General features: G+C 42.6%; 1 protein-coding gene across 1 annotated transcript; it reads left to right on the plus strand.

Annotated features, from left to right (window-relative positions):
• Positions 1-1,310: 1,310 nt before the first annotated feature.
• On the plus strand, positions 1,311-15,203 carry ACAT1 (acetyl-CoA acetyltransferase 1). Its single transcript, XM_056858594.1, has 12 exons — positions 1,311-1,364; positions 4,854-4,901; positions 6,394-6,511; positions 7,653-7,748; positions 7,922-8,022; positions 8,754-8,897; positions 9,971-10,121; positions 11,504-11,599; positions 11,854-11,967; positions 12,306-12,370; positions 14,428-14,585; positions 15,006-15,203. Exons 1-12 carry the CDS (start codon positions 1,329-1,331, stop codon positions 15,124-15,126), a joined length of 1,248 nt encoding a protein of 415 aa, XP_056714572.1. The 5' UTR covers positions 1,311-1,328; the 3' UTR covers positions 15,127-15,203.
• Positions 15,204-15,879: the final 676 nt, after the last annotated feature.

A 15,879-nucleotide genomic window follows, 5' to 3' on the forward strand; every position in this document is an offset into this window, starting at 1 on the left:
CCGGGTTTGGGTTTCCTCTATTCTTTTCACACACACACACACACACACACTTCTAAAATTGAATATCTGCTTTACCTTCACATATGAGCTGGGAATGAGGGCAGGCTATAAGTGCAAATAAATAAATAAAATATTTGTGATAAAGAGAACGGAATGTTTCTTTTCCCAAACTGGATGTTTGTGCGGGGAAACATCCTCAGCCCCCATGTTACAGCCCCTCCCCTACAATCTCACACAATCCCATACAGGCGACCACTGAGCTTAAATTGTGGAACTCCCTGCCCCAAGATGTGGAGATGGCTGCCAACTTGGAAGGCTTTAAGTGGAGAGTAGACATGTTCCTGGAGGATAGGGCTATCCATGGCTACTAGTCAAAGTGGATACTAGTCATGATGCATACCTATTCTCTCCAGGGTCAGAGGAGCAGGCCTATTATATTAGGTGCCGTGGAACACAGGCAGGATGGTGCTGCTGCAGTGGTCTTGTTCGTGGGCTTCCTAGAGGCACCAGGTTGGCCACGGTGTGAACAGACTGTTGGACTTGGAAGGCTTTAACAGGGGAGTGGACATGTTCATGGAGGAGAGGGCTATCCAAGCTACTAGTCAAAGTGGATACTAGTCATGATGCATACCTATTCTCTCCAGGGTCAGAGGAGCAGGCCTATTATATTAGGTGCTGCTGCAGTGGTCTTGTTTGTGGGCTTCCTGGAGGCACCTGGTTGGCCACTGTGTGCACAGACTGCTGGGCTTGATGGGCCTTGGTCTGACCCAGCATGGCCTTTCTTATGTCCTTATGTAGCAGGCCTATTATATTTCTTATGTCGCATGCCTATTATATTAGGTGCTGTGGAACACCGGCAGGATAATGCTGTTGCAGTTGTCAGGTTTGTGGGCTTCCTAGAGGCACCTGGTTGGCCACTGTGTGCACAGACTGCTGGACTTGATGGGCCTGGGTCTGACCCAGCAGGGCTTCCTTACGTTCTTATGCTCTCTGCGGGAAACCAGCGCCTGCCGCTGTCCCGAGCTCCCATAACCTCCCTAGTGACCACGCCCCCTTCGGTGTTGCAAGCCAATAGAACGAGGCTCTGATCGCCGCGCCTTCCCCCCCCCGCCCTCCCTCGCTCCCTCAATCTCCGCGAGGCCCGCGGATAAAGCGGCGCGTGCGTCACTCCTGAAGCCCTATTGGCCGAACGAAGGGGCGGGGCCCGTCGGAGGCTCGTGCGGCTGAGGGTGACGGAGGCGCTCGCGCTGCCTGGCAGTCGGTCGGTGTCCTCTGAGGGGGTCGGTCGGTGTCTGTCGGGAAGCGCTGAGGCCGGCGAGAGAGCGGAGATGATGGGCGGGCGGCAAGTGCCGAAGGCGCTTCGGGTGAGGGGGAAAAAAAAAAACGGCTCCCGGTTCCTGGCCTGACGATGGCGGCTTCGGTTCGGGGCTCCCGCTGTCCTTCGGCCGCCACCTTCTCTTGTCCTTCTCCCCTCCCCCCCCCTTCACGGGAAGGGCGACTCGACCTGAGAGGGGCGGCCGAGCACTGAGCCCCGCCCGCCTTGGGCATCCTTCCTTTCGGCCTGGTCTGCGCGCGCGGTAGAGTGAGGCGGTGGAGTGGGCTGTACCACTTCAGACTGCGGGGAGGGGTGTGCGCACCGGGGGTGGGGGGGGGAGTGGCAGGAGCGCTCCCCCCTGCGCGCAAGGAAGTGTGTAGATTTAAGCCTGGCCACCTCGCTAATGTGCAAATTATTATTTTTTATTCTCAACATGTCTGCCTTTCTTCCCCTCCCTCTCCATTTTTTTTAAATGCTCCCACCTATAACAATCCCGAGTCCCATCGCTGCAATATTTTAAAAAATAGAAACACACCTTTAAAGACTGAAAGGGGGGGGGGAAGAAAAACGAGCAGAAAAATCAACAGGATCTTCACTGCAAAGTAATTTGTTGGTAAAAACCAAACAGCATGGTCACGCTCAAAGCTGCCTCGAATCCCAAGTGGGGAGAAAAGCAGAATATATGTAACACCCAGGCTAGCCTGATCTCGTCAGATCTCAGAAGCTAAGCAGGGTCAGCTCTGGTTAATATTTGGATGGGAGACCACCAAGGAAGTCCAGGGTTGCTGTGCAGAGGAAGGCACTGGCAAACCACCTCTGTTAGTCTCTCGCCATGAAAACCCCCAAAAGGGGTCGCCATAAAGTCAGCTGCGACTTGACAGCACTTTACACACATAAGTAACTGCACTCATGTGAAGTTGCCTTATATTGAATCGGAACAATTGATCTGGCAAGGTCACTGTTGCCTACTCTGGCTGGCAGTGATTCTTCAATCTTGGATCTTTCACATCACCTCTCACCTGGCCATTTTAACTGAAGATGATGGGGTCTTACGGGCGCAAAGCTGGCGCTCTGCCTCTGAGCCATGGACCCTTCCCAGGGTCATAGAGCTATAAAGTGCAGGAAATACAGGGTGAAGCCTTCCAGGAAATATATAAAGATCATTCAGTAGTTGTGCTAGTTATTTGATTGGATAACCAAAAATTCCTATATAATGAAGATCTATTCATTGAATCTGAGGTGGGCATTCATGGACATTTAAACTAGGAATAAAGTGTTGTTAGTCAGTACAATACCACAAGACTACTGTTTATTTTTATTACAGTCTGGCTTCCTATCTAGACTTTTTGCAGAATAAGTTTTTTTGTGGGCTAGTACATTGTCAGGTAAGGGCTGTAGATCAGCAAGCGTATGTTTCAAAAAGCAGTTCATTTTTGAGGTGCAACAAGACTGCTTTTGCTGCTACCATTCTAACATTTCTTGGTCTGCTGCATCACTTTGCTGCTTGTGTACACCAAGCTTTAGAAAAGACCTTTCTCCAGTGGAATGCCTAGAGCAGCAGTTCCCAGCCTTTTTGGTATGGTGACCCTCAAGTCCAAATTTACTTGGTATGGTGACCCAGCCAGGGCTAACTCAAGGTTGTTGGTTTTTTTGCACCCATCTAATTCAACATTCCATTTTCTACAGTGGCTAACCAGTTGATTTTGAGAAACCAACCAACATTGCAGCGTCCTCCACTGTGAACCCCAAGCAAGTGGCATTCTGACATATACAGCCTTTGCTTACAGAGGTTATATTCCAGCCTTTGACCACCCTATCATTCTCCATTAGTCCCTCTAATCCCCCTTAAGATTCTAAGGAACTCACTCTAGGAACCATCAGAATTATTTCCAGGGTCAGATCTTGGTTTCCAAAATGCAGAAGAGAGCAATGGAAAGGGCAGGAGCAGACATAAGGGAGGGCTGGCCTATGACCCACTTTCAGAGGCTTCACAACTCACAGGTTAGGAAATGCTGGCCTAGAGGATTCTCTGAGATCCTTCTAAAGGTAGAAACCAGAGTGTACAGCGTAAACTTTAGTCTTCTCTTGTTTTTATGTGATAACTTATTTTCCAATAATAGATTTTATCCTGTTATTTAGTAATAATATTTCATGTCCTATTGCATGTTTTAGTGGGTTTTAATGAAGAATTTGAATGTTTTATGTTTTTATTATGTTTTATTTTGAAAACTGCTCTAAGCAGGTTTCCTGGAGTGGGCGCATAAAAACTCTGTAAATCAATAAAAGGAGAAGGATTAATTTTTTTTTGCTCCTAGAGGAGCTCTTACAGGTATATGGGGTCTACTGAACAAGATTACCACAACAGATTTGCTTCCTCAGGTACAAAATTCCAATGCTACTCACCCCACAGTCCCCCCGCTAACGAACAAGGAGGAATGAAATCCAGAGGGTGTTCCCCTCAGCAAGGCTTCAATTGATAGTGTTTGCAGGGGAGAACTCCTTGTGGTTGTGACTTCGTAGGGCAAATCTGTTCTTTAATTTGGTGTGGAAAACATGCTGCCTGAGGTGCTGCTTAACCTTAGCTCATAATTCCTTGCCTATCAGGAAGTGCTCATAAAGTCTGTATTGTATAGGGGAGCAATAGCCTTTCCTTAAATGGCACACCTGTTCAGTAGTTTGAGCATGGGAACTGGAAAAAAGAAAATTTATAAAAATACTCTGGTGTTCTTACTTAGGATGCCTTGCAGGATTGCCTTAAGGGTGTGCTGCAGCAGCAAAGCTAGCCCAACAGACAAAAGCAGAGAGACTGTCCAGCCTTTGGAATTGCTAATGTTTGTTAACCTAAATTACTAAATGGGGCAAAGTTTGTAGGATCAAAAGGTTAAATAAGCAAACTAGATAACTCAGCAATGCTGACTTGTTTATAATGAAATACTGCACCATTATTAACTGTCAGAAACAGGTATTTTAAGCATCAGGATTTTTGTGGTCATGCTAGCCAGAACTATTCACCAGTTATTCCAAATGTTACCTCTTTAAACCTCTTCAATTCTCAATGCATTTAGTAGGTACAGTTGCAAAAAGAAACTTCCCTGTCCTCCTCGTGTTACTAAATATATTGTGCATATAATGAGCCCCGTGGCACAGAGTGGTAAGCTGCAGTACTGCAGTCCAAGCTCTGCTCATGACCTGAGTTCGATCCCAATGGAAGTCGGTTTCAGGTAGCTGGCTCAAGGTTGACTCAGCCTTCCATCCTTCCGAGGTCGGTAAAATGAGTGCCCAGCTTGCTGGGGGTAAAGGGAAGATGACTGGGGAAGGCACTGGTGAACCACCTCGTAAACAAAGTCTGCCTAGGAAACGTCAGGATGTGACGTCACCCCATGGGTCAGCAATGACCCGGTGCTTGCACAGGGGACCTTTACCTTTAGTGTGTATAACTAGTGTGTCAAAATTCTTAATCCCCAGCATTTTGGAGTCAAATGGGATATGCTGTACACAAAGCTATTACAACACAATGAAAAACAAATTCTGTTTTCAGGCGATGATGTATGCAAGCCGGGGTTATTCATCACAACGTGGCTTAAATGTAAGTATTAAACATGATGTGATGTCAAGTGTTATACCTGCTAAGTTAGGCTGTATTCTTCTGTAGCACAAGCTTGAATTTGTTCGGATATGGGGGGTGGGAGTGACTTGAACAAGCTTGAACTTGTTCGGATAAATACAGATAGGCTGAAGTCCAGAGATGAAGTCATTTTTTTTTTGCCAGAGTTCTTGCTATCCAAATATTCGATAGAATACCACACAAATATTTCTAGACGAGAACACATGAAGCTGCCTTCTACTGAATCAAACCCTTGGTCCATCAGTCAGTATTGTCTACTCAGACCCGCAGCGGCTCTCCAGGGTCTTAGGTAGAGATCTTTCACATCACCTACTTGCCTAGTCCCTTAAACTGGAGATGCTGGGGATTGAACCTGGGACCTTCTGCATGCCAAGCAGACGTTCTACCACTGAGCCATAGCACCTCCTTCTACACGGTCACTACATGGATTCCCTTTGAGCTGGTTTAAAAGGGAAAGCCCTGGAAAGGCCACAAGTTGTGGTTTGAATAAGTGGGTCATTTGAACATTCTTTAAAGCAGGGGCTTCCTGCTTGTGTGAAAAATCCCCACATGGAAGCAACCATTGTTTACTTAACTGCTGTCAATTGTACATTAACCATATCAAAGGCTAAACTGCATATGAAAGTCGTTCTATGAAAGGAGTTCCCAGTGTGTTTTTTACCCCTTAAAATCACTTGTGTTCCCCCTTCTAATCAGGGCCATACGGTTATCTTCCTATACCTACCACTTTTCTAATCGGAAACTTGTTTTGAGGACCTACTGTTTGCTCCTACTGTGGTGCAAACATACAGTTACTGATTCAACTCTTTTTTTTTTCTGCAGTGGGACGAATAGCAGCTGCCTGGGGGAGAAGGCTTAATTCCAGCCCTACCTTCATGCATGCATTTTAAAGAAATGAACTGCATGGAGCTCCATTCATTGAATTCCCACCATCACGCTGGGTGGCGGGGCGGGGGCAGCATGGTGTAGTGGTTAAGAGTGGTGGTTTGGAGCAGTGGACTCTGATCTGGAGAACCGGGTTTGATCCCCCACTCTTCCACATGAGCAGCGGAGGCTAATCTGGTGAACTGGGTTGGTTTCCCCACTCCTCCACATGAAGCCAGCTGGGTGACCCTGGGCTAGTCACACTCTCAGCTCCACCTGCCTCACAGGGTGTCTGTTGTGGGGAGGGGAGGGAAGGTGATTATAAGCTGGTTTGTTTCTTCCTTAAGTGGTAGAGAAAGTCGGCATATAAAAACCAACTCTTCTTCTTTACCTGCAAATATAGTGGCATGTCCTATATCATTGAAGAGACTGGAACCAGTTCTGAGATCTTTACTGCATTATGTTAATCAGGCATTCATTTAATATAAAGGATTTTGGACCTACACAGTCACCTAGTCTCAACTTTCTTATGAAAGTATAAGATACATGCATTAACCATTGAACCAATTATAGTATTTTTGCTTGTTAGGACGTAGTCATCGTAAGTGCTGCCCGGACACCCATTGGCTCTTTTCAGGGATCTCTTTTCTCACTACCAGCTACTGCTCTTGGCTCTGTTGCCGTTAAAGGAGCAATTGAAAGAGCAGGTAAGTAAAGAGATTAGTTCAATTATCTACACTATCTTTAGACGCTGAAGTAGGGTTGTTAGAAAACATCCAAGGCCTTTCCTAATAATAAGCCTAAATTAAAGATGAAATAGAAACCATGGAGACATTTGATAGTCTGGTTGTGTCAGTCTTAGCAGGACTGCAATCTGCCAGGATGGTCCAGTGTGGAATGGAAGTGAATAGCTCATTCTAATGGAATCTCTAGGGGGCCAAGATCTAGGTGGCACTCTTGAGCCTTACAAATTTTAGGATCTCTGTTACATTTCCCCCTTTGAAATTCAGTTCAGGCAGGCTTATTTTGAAGAACTGCTGGTCCAAACGACAGTATGGGATGTTGGATACTAACAATGAGACAGCTTATTATACACTGAACTTCAGAAATTTCAACAAAGAAAACAAAATTACAGCATCAAACAATATATGCTTCCTGGTACATAGTCTTTACACAGAAGGCACATTAGGAAGGACTTCTGGACATCAGCGGTTACATTGTTCTTGCCTTTAATGTGTTTGATCTCAAATTCATAGTCCTGCAGGGCTAAACTCCAACACAGAAGCTTGGCATTAGTCCCTTTGGCCTTGTTGAGCCAACAGAGAGCCAGTGTGGTGTAGTGGTTAAGAATGTTTGACATTAAATAAATAAAATAATAAATATTTGTCATGAGCACTACTGACCATTTTGCTATAAAGCTGGGGCAAGTGAACCAGTGGACTGTCTCTAGGGATTGTCCATAAAGTGTGTCATACCAAGGCTACCTTAAATGTCATTTTAGGTAGAAAGATGCCATTGAAATCTTTCAGTTGAAGCAATATGTTTATTTTGAGCTGTTTTCAGATCCTCCTTTGCCACAGCTGTCTTTACCCTCCACGCTGTAATTCATGAGCAATTTACCTGTTGGAGAGGACAAAACCAAGATGACCTACAGTCTTGTGCACTATGAATTGGGCTTTGAGTTTGGGTTTTAAAAAGTACTTTCTTTGTTTCACTTCTCATTCTTTAGTGCAGAAGTTCTGAACTAGAACTAAAAAAGTGTAGCATCTCCTTTGTACGATCTCTCAGAATGTATTATGTTATAAGCCTGTTAAAGCTCCATGGTTAGAAATGCTTTCTCTGTCATAGGCATCGCTAAAGAAGAAGTGAAGGAAGTATACATGGGTAATGTTATCCAGGCTGGGCAAGGACAAGCTCCTGCAAGACAAGCAACACTTGGTGCAGGTATTAAAACTATTTTTTTTACTGGTTATGATTGCTTAGGGTGGTGGTCCCCAGCTGGTTATGACTGCTTAGGGTGGTTATCCCCGACTGGTTACGACTTCCTAGGTGCAGTACTTGCATTTGCAAGCCAATTGTCATTAGTTTCCATAGTAGTTTGTCTTTATTTGGCCCAGGTTTACCAGTTTCTACTCCTTGCACAACTGTCAACAAAGTGTGCGCTTCTGGAATGAAATCTATTATGATGGCAGCACAGAGCCTGATGTGTGGGAATCAGGTAGGATCACTATAGAGCGTTCACAAGATTTATGAATACGTGGTCTCTGAAATAAGCCTAATGTTGCATTTGGCTATAATAATTGTTACAGGGCAGTGGAATCTTTGCATATGCCTCTTTATAGTGATAGCCCTGCAACTTCTTTTCATTTAAATAGAACATGTGCAGGGAATGTTTTACCCACTGACACTGCTTGAATTTATACGCTAGTACTGTTCAGTGACAGCTGGCATATCTGCGTTATTTCTGCTATTTAGCTATAAATATAACTGACCCTAGAAGCTAAAATGACTAAACTGAGGCTACTGTACTATGGTCACATTATGAGAAGACAAGAGTCACTGGAAAAGACATGCTAGGAAAAGTGGAGGGCAGCAGGATAGGGCATTTTGGAGGACATTGTCAAAGATAGGGCATTTTGGAGGACATTGATTCATAGGGTCGCCATGAGTCAAAAGCGACTTGACGGCACTTAACACACACAGCACTATAAATTTATTCCTTGGAATGACATTGAAAATTGTACCTACTCTTGGGTCATAAAATAATCTTTAGTAGGTGGCTTCATATAATAAAGCAGAAAAACGGTAAACTTTTAAGAGGTGTAGTGTAGGGGTTTTTTTGCCTTAAAAAAGAATAGACTCAAAGCATGATTAAAATGTTTAAGTATTTTGTTCTCCTTCTAGAAAGGTAAAGGTTTTATATGTCATTGTAAAAATCTTTCTGAACAGGATGTGATGGTGGCTGGAGGGATGGAGAGCATGTCTAATGTGCCCTACACAATGAGCAGAGGAACAACACCTTATGGAGGAGTAAAGCTGGAAGACCTGATTGTGAAAGATGGTTTAACTGATGTTTACAATAAAATCCACATGGTAAATATTCTTGATGTCTTGAAGCCTGCTGGGTGACCTTGGGCTAGTCACAGTTCTCTCAGAAGTGTCTTAGTCTCGCCTACCTCACAAGATATGTGTGTGTCTGGGGGAAGGGAAGGCTATTGTAAGCTGCTTTGAGACTCCTCAAGGTAGAGAAAAATGGGGTATAAAAAACAACTCTTCTTCCTCTTGCATGCCTTTACTGTACATAGAACGTCTAAACAGTGGAAAATCATTCCCCTCCCTCCAATCTTTGCATTTAATGTACAACTCTTCACTAAACCCAGAAAGGATTATCTTCCACTGATAAAGAAGAGTAAACATAAAGGGTGATTCTGCAGTCTTTGCACATTTAGGGCTTTGTTATTTTCCCTATCAGTAACTCCCAATTAGATTGTTTGCAAACAAGTATATAGTTTGGTCCAGCTGGAAGCTGCTGGGTGGCATTTATTTATTTAAAATCTTTGTTAGCATCTGTCTCCATTTTTTAAAAAATGGCTAAAAACATTGAACAGTCAACAGTAAACGCAGCAGAGAACTTCATAAACTAGCAGCAAATAAAACAGCTTGCAGCCAAAACATATTTGTATTGGTTCATTGTTTACCTTGGGACTCTATCCAAAGTTGACAATGTTTTTTTTTAAGCTCACCTGCAAGGCAAATAGAAGCTCACCTGCAAGGCAATAGAAGCTGATTTTTTTGTATTTTCAGTATAGGATTTTGAAGATTATATGATGAAACAATTCAAATTTTGAGGCTTTCTGTCAGTGCTTTTACTTGTAATCTGATACAAGTAGTGCTAACAATGGTAAAAATCCTCTGAGTTCTTATGATATAAACAATGCAAATAAATGCATTGTTTCCATGTGGAGGCTCATTTTTACCAATTGAATTAATGGAAGAAACGATCCAGTCTTGAGCTGCTTTAAGTGTTGAAAAGAATTGTTAAATTAAGCAGTGGTACAAGAGCTACCGAAATACAGGGGTTTTGTATTATCAGAGCAGATTGGTGTGAAAACCTGTCCTATTCTTAAAAGGACTTTTAATTGCCTTTTCTCCCCTTTCCTCCGTAGGGTAGCTGTGCAGAGAATACTGCTAAAAAGTTTACTGTATCACGGGAAGATCAAGATGCCTACGCCATCAGATCGTATACAAAAAGCAAGGAAGCTTGGGGCTCTGGAGTTCTTGCAAAGGAAATTGTACCTGTTACTATTTCTCAGAAAGGTATTGTGACTAAAATGTATGATGTGACAAATTAATTACTGAGGGCAGCTGTGCTGGTCTGTAGTAGACTCAAGTCCAGTAGCACTTCAGAGACCAACAAGATCTAATGATTATAAGTTTTTGAGAGTCAAAGCTATCTGATGAAGGGAGCTTTGACTCTTGAAAGCTTGTACCCATAACATCTTGTCTGTCTTTAAGGTGCTGCTGGACTTGAATCTAGCTGTGACATTAAATTAAATGCTTGAAGCATTGAAAAGTTACATTAGAATGGCAATGGTGTTTGCAGTCTGAAAAATGTGTTGTGGATATGAATGAAGATTTTTCTTTTCTTTTTTTTTGGAAAATGTATTCTTTATGCTATTGTACTTTGGTCACATTATGAGAAGACAAGAGTCATTTGAAAAGACAGTCATACTAGGAAAAGTTGAAGGCAGTAGGAAAAAAGGAAAACCCAACACGAGATGGATTGACTGTATAAAGGAAGCCACAGCCCTCAGTTTGTAAGATCTGAGCAAGGCTGTCAAAGACAGGACATTTTGGAGGACACTGATTCATAGGGTCGCCATGAGTTGGAAGCGATTTGACGGCACTTAACACACACAACACATTCCTTATGGAATTAAAATGCTATCTAGAGAGGGAGAGAGCTTTGATGAGGGAATATGAAGCCCCCTTGAGCTTACAGTAATAGTTTCATGGATCTTGGCCACTCTTTTCCCGTGATGTTTATTCAAACAGCTAAATGTGTTGACTAGTCAATGATACTATTTCCATGCTCTGGGTTTACTGTTCTAGATCTGAACAACTGGTTGTAATCCAGTGCAAAATTGAGCGCCCTTGAGTCTGTGTAACAGCCCTAGCTTTTCAGCTTCTGTTCACCAAGCCCCTTGCTTCCCTCCATATGGACTTTTCTGTTGAGCTAACATAATGTTAAATACACTGGGAAATGAATATGCCTGTAAACCTCAATGGAGATTGTAGTAGAAGAACATGAGTACAATTCTGGTCAGCAGTTATTTTTGGAGGCAGGGGTTGGAGATCTAAGCTTTCTCCTTCGTCCTTTTTCCAAACTGTATGGCTTGCAGCCAAGCCTAGCTGTGGTTTTCCTTTTTCGTAAAAGCGTAGTGGAGAGGTGAGTGGTATACCAGGAAGACTGGGGCAGTGTATAAAGACCAGAGCTTAAAGGGTGCAAGAAGAGCAATGCGATGTAGAGTATGCTGGGCTGCACTGTTGTTTTGTGTCCTCTGCTTCTGGTTGTGAAGGAGGGGGTGTGCTGACTAACCTGTCTAGCAAGTTCCAAAGAAACTCAGTAATATCTCTGAGGCTGAATTCAGCCACGTGTTACAAGCTGAACTTTTTATTAAACAAAGTCTGCATTTTAGGAAAACCTGACACAGAGTTTAAAGAAGATGAAGAGTACAAACGTGTTGATTTTAGTAAAGTTCCAAAGCTGAAAGCAGTTTTCCAGAAAGAAAATGGTAAGCTTTGAAAAGGTGATTGCTGATTATTTGCATGGCAATAGTTTTCCCAGGGGCTAGTAGAATTGCAGTGCTTTTAACCAAAATTGTTTGTGGTTTTTTTTCACTACCCGTGGTACTTTAGTATAACACCAGCAGTGTTGATGCTGATTTGTTCTGTGTAGTACTGGGAAATGTTTTGAATACTGAAGACTGTAATATTAGAGGAGTGTCAATTCATTATTTTTGCCTAAAGGATTGTTAACACTTTTTAGGAACAGTAACGGCTGCCAATGCCAGTACCCTCAATGATGGAGCAGCTGCTTTGGTTCTGATGACTTCAGAAGCAGCCAAGAGGTTAAATGTTAAACCATTGGCTAGGATAGCAGGTAGGAGTCTTTGAAATACCAACTTTTGGGAAACCCTTTAGCTCTAGCTGTAGATGGCAGACTGGAATGGTTTCATTTTACTTTTTATTTTGGGGTTCAGCTGGAAGAACAGAAAGACGGGTCATAACTAGAAACTTCTGATCATCTAGCAGTTTCTCTAAAATGTATTTGTTACAAAGAACGATCTGCAACACTATGCCAGAAGGACTGCAAATGTGTCTAGGTCAGGATCATTGTGGAAACAAATATCTAAGACATTTTATTTTAAATGAGGACCATAGATCTGGCTGAAATACAGTAAACAAATGTTTTTCTGACTAGCATTTATGATCTTGTAGCTTTTGCAGATGCTGCTGTTGATCCTATTGACTTTCCCATTGCCCCGGCACATGCTGTTCCCAAGGTAGGAACTCCTGTATTGTTTCCACATTCAAAAAGTCTGTCTTTAAGCAGCACTGTGAATATTTGTCATCTCTCTCATCATAGTAATTTAAAAACCCTCTATACTTTGAATGCTTTAGGGTGGTTTGTAAGTTGTCATTCCATCAGAATAATACCAGCTCTTCCAGAGGAATGCCACTTCTATTTGCAGAGGACAGGAGGGTAACTCTTGGCTGGATCCCCATTTTGGTCTCACTTAATTTTGGGGGTTCGTTGACAGCAGGAGCACAACTGGGGGGAGCACAGAAAACTACTGTGGGAAGCAGGGAATTGGCCTTCCTCTAGTGTGATTCTTTCTGTACTAATTAAGATTCGAGCCTATGATATATATGTATTATGTAAAGTTTGAATTTGTGATTAAGATTCGCTCTGAGCCTGAGTTTCTTATAAGATTGTTTAAACAAAACCATAATATAAGCTTTTTTTTTTAGCAAGCTCCAATTCCCATACAAATCTTACTATATTTTTATTTCATTAAACTTGGGTAATGACGGAGTACAGCTATCAGTCTAACTCAGTGGTTCCTAACCTTTTTTTGACCAGGGACCACTAGGACTTTTTTGTTCAGTGCAGGGACCCCAAGGTTCAAAATAAAAATTCCGAGAATTTGAAAATAAACTTTAATCATAACTGTTAGTTAAACATTAAGCTTAGAATAATATTTGAATAAATATATTTTATAATAGAGAACTTTTAATTGAAAATATTAATTTATTATGGGTTTATAACTTTGTTTCGTGGACCTTAATTTAGTTCTCGCGGACCCCTGGGGGTCCACGGACCCCTGGTTGGGAACCAGTGGTCTAACTAGACGTGGAATAAATAACTCTTTCAATATGTTTTCAGGCATAAGTGACTATTCTGTAATCTTTAAATTATACCATTTAATGGTATTAAATCTACATTGTGTTGTATATGTTGAAAGTTTTGAGAACATTAGTGGTGGTTGTTCCAGTTCCTTTGTTGCTCAAAACCTACATTAAGCTTGCTAATCCCAGGAGAGCTGACGAAATCCCAACTAATGCCAGTTGATTAATATTTAATTACGTTAAGTCTCTTTCAGCTCAATCTTACATTCTGGATGTTGATACCAGTGTGGCCCATTTAGCTTGTTGGTATCCTGTACAGTCCCCAGAGAGAAAATAAACGGCAAGAAGACCCAACTCGCTATTGGAGGGGGGGGGGACATAGTGCAGGCATTGGGCTAATACCCATCCTTTGTAGGGAGCTGGGTTGGATCTTTGTCTAGTTTGTGTGGAACTTCAATCCTGCAAGGCAAAATGTATCATGAGTGTTTGTCCAGCAGTCGAAATAGTTGATAGTTAAAGAGAAATGTGGTCCTACTGTGTTTTCCCTACTTGCATGTGGGGTGACACCAACATTTTGGTGATCAGTCAGCACATCTCCGCGGAGTCAGAACATTTGTTCTCGTGCTCAGCAGTTTATGCATTCTTGCCAGCCTGTATGTGTGCGTGATATGAGGTGCGGCAGATCCCCTTGCTTCACACTCTTTATACAGGGTCAGGGGTTATGTAATAGGTGCACTGTGATTGGCTACAGTCTTAGTAGGTATCCTAGGCTGCATTGTAGGTGAACCCAATTTGATGTTTATGTCATTTTACTTGTAACAAAGGTAAAAAGAAAAAGGTGCAAGAACCAGGTCATTACTGACCCATGGGGTGACATCACATCACCGTTTACTAGGCAGACTGTGTTTACGAGGTGGTTTGCCAGTGCCTTCCCCAGTCATCTTCCCTTTACCCCCAGCAAGCTGGGGACTCATTTTACTGACCTCAGAAGGATGGAAGGCAGAGTCAACCTTGAGCCGGCTACCTGAGACCAGTTTCTGTCGGGATTGAACTCAGGACGTGAACAGAGCATTGACTGCAGTACTGCAGCTTTCCACTCTGTGCCATGGGGCTCTCGCTACTTGTAACGAAACACAACTAAAATAGATCTTTTATTAGCACTTCAGTGTCTGCTGAACAAATGGTTCCAACTGCAGTGTTTCCTTTTCAGATACTCAGTCAGACAGGACTCAAAAAAGAAGACATTGCAATGTGGGAAATTAATGAAGCATTCAGTGTTGTGGTCCTAGCCAATATTAAGATGCTGGGCATTGATCCAGAGAAAGTGAACATTCATGGAGGAGCAGTCTCTTTAGGACATCCAATTGGGTATGTGATGTGCTGTTTGTCTGTATTACAGGAGGGATCGTGCTAGTTCTAACAGATGTGGAAGAAAGGAAAAAAGTATGCTTGTCCCATTTGAAGCTCAAGATTAAGTCCCAACCGTATCTTAGTACAAGGGACAGAGAGGCTGAAAAGCCAGCTCTGCTTGCCTTCAGGGTCAAGAACTGATGCTAGAACTTAAAACCAGGAAACTTCAAGTAGAAAACAGGCTCTTTGTGAGAAGGTTCAATTTTGGCTTAAACTTCACAACCGAGGGCAGGAGAAAGACTGGCTGTAGGAAGCAAGCCGGAGGTAAAGCCTAATCCTTGCATTTTTTTTTTCCTTTTGGAGGTAGAGGGGAAGATAGTCGGGTGGCTGGAGAACCATCAGCATTCTAACTGACTTGGTATGCTTTTTCTGTCTTAGGATGTCTGGAGCACGAATTGTCGTTCACATGACTCATGCATTGAAGCAAGGAGAGTATGGTCTTGCTGGAATTTGCAACGGAGGCGGTGGTGCATCTGCAATACTGATTCAAAAGTTGTAGGCTCTTTGAAAGGCTTAAACTTAATTGGCTGTTACAGATATTTATGGACTTGCCACCCGTATCTTAAAACTCAGTTCATTGTTTAAAAAAAATAATGTTTTTTACTACAGCATGCTTCAAAGCAAATGTGGTTTTATACTATGGAATTACAAAACATGTTAGACTTCTAATCAAGAGAATAAAGATGGTATACAATCATGATTTACTAGTAGACATGTTAAAATAATTCAGCAGAAACTGCAGGATTTGCACATATTTTATTCTGGCCATAACATTTAAGTATTTTCATGATGTAGTTAAAAAGCTCCCTGCTGTGTTTCTCAAGTCAAGAAAGAATTGTGGGATGTGGTTTCCATTTGCAGTATAAAAAGATACACAGCAGCTATATTGAGTTTGGGTTATTCTGCTAGATATGTACAGATAGAGCTAAGCATCCTACAGCCGTTGCATCAGCTGGGGGAAAAGACCAGAGAATTCTGCTTACAGCTTGCTTATGTATAGATCTTTACATAAGTATAAGTTGACTTTTTGCTTGCTGTAGGCATTTAATTGAAGGCTTAAAAGTAATAAAATGGGCTATGGCTTAGGGGTGGCACTTGTGCTTTGCATGCAGAAGGTCCTTGCTTCAATCTGTGCTATTGCCTATTAAAAGGATGAGGTGCACGTCTCCCAATTCACCTATTTCGTAAGTCCCTGGAGAGCTGGTGTCTGAATAAATGAGAGGTTCCCACCTTTTTGAGCCTGTGGGCACCT

Source organism: Euleptes europaea, chromosome 12 (assembly GCF_029931775.1).
Source record: "Euleptes europaea isolate rEulEur1 chromosome 12, rEulEur1.hap1, whole genome shotgun sequence".
In the NCBI taxonomy this organism is placed as follows: domain Eukaryota; kingdom Metazoa; phylum Chordata; class Lepidosauria; order Squamata; family Sphaerodactylidae; genus Euleptes; species Euleptes europaea.

What these genes read in the sequence shown, in the direction of transcription:
- ACAT1 (XM_056858594.1), top strand. Translation starts at nt 1,329, where the DNA reads ATGATGGGCGGGCGGCAAGTGCCGAAGGCGCTTCGG. An exon ending in ACCATTGGCTAGGATAGCAG is followed by an intron (nt 11,968 to 12,305) that starts GTAGGAGTCTTT and finishes ATGATCTTGTAG; the next exon opens with CTTTTGCAGATGCTGCTGTT. An exon ending in TCTTTAGGACATCCAATTGG is followed by an intron (nt 14,586 to 15,005) that starts GTATGTGATGTG and finishes TTTCTGTCTTAG; the next exon opens with GATGTCTGGAGCACGAATTG.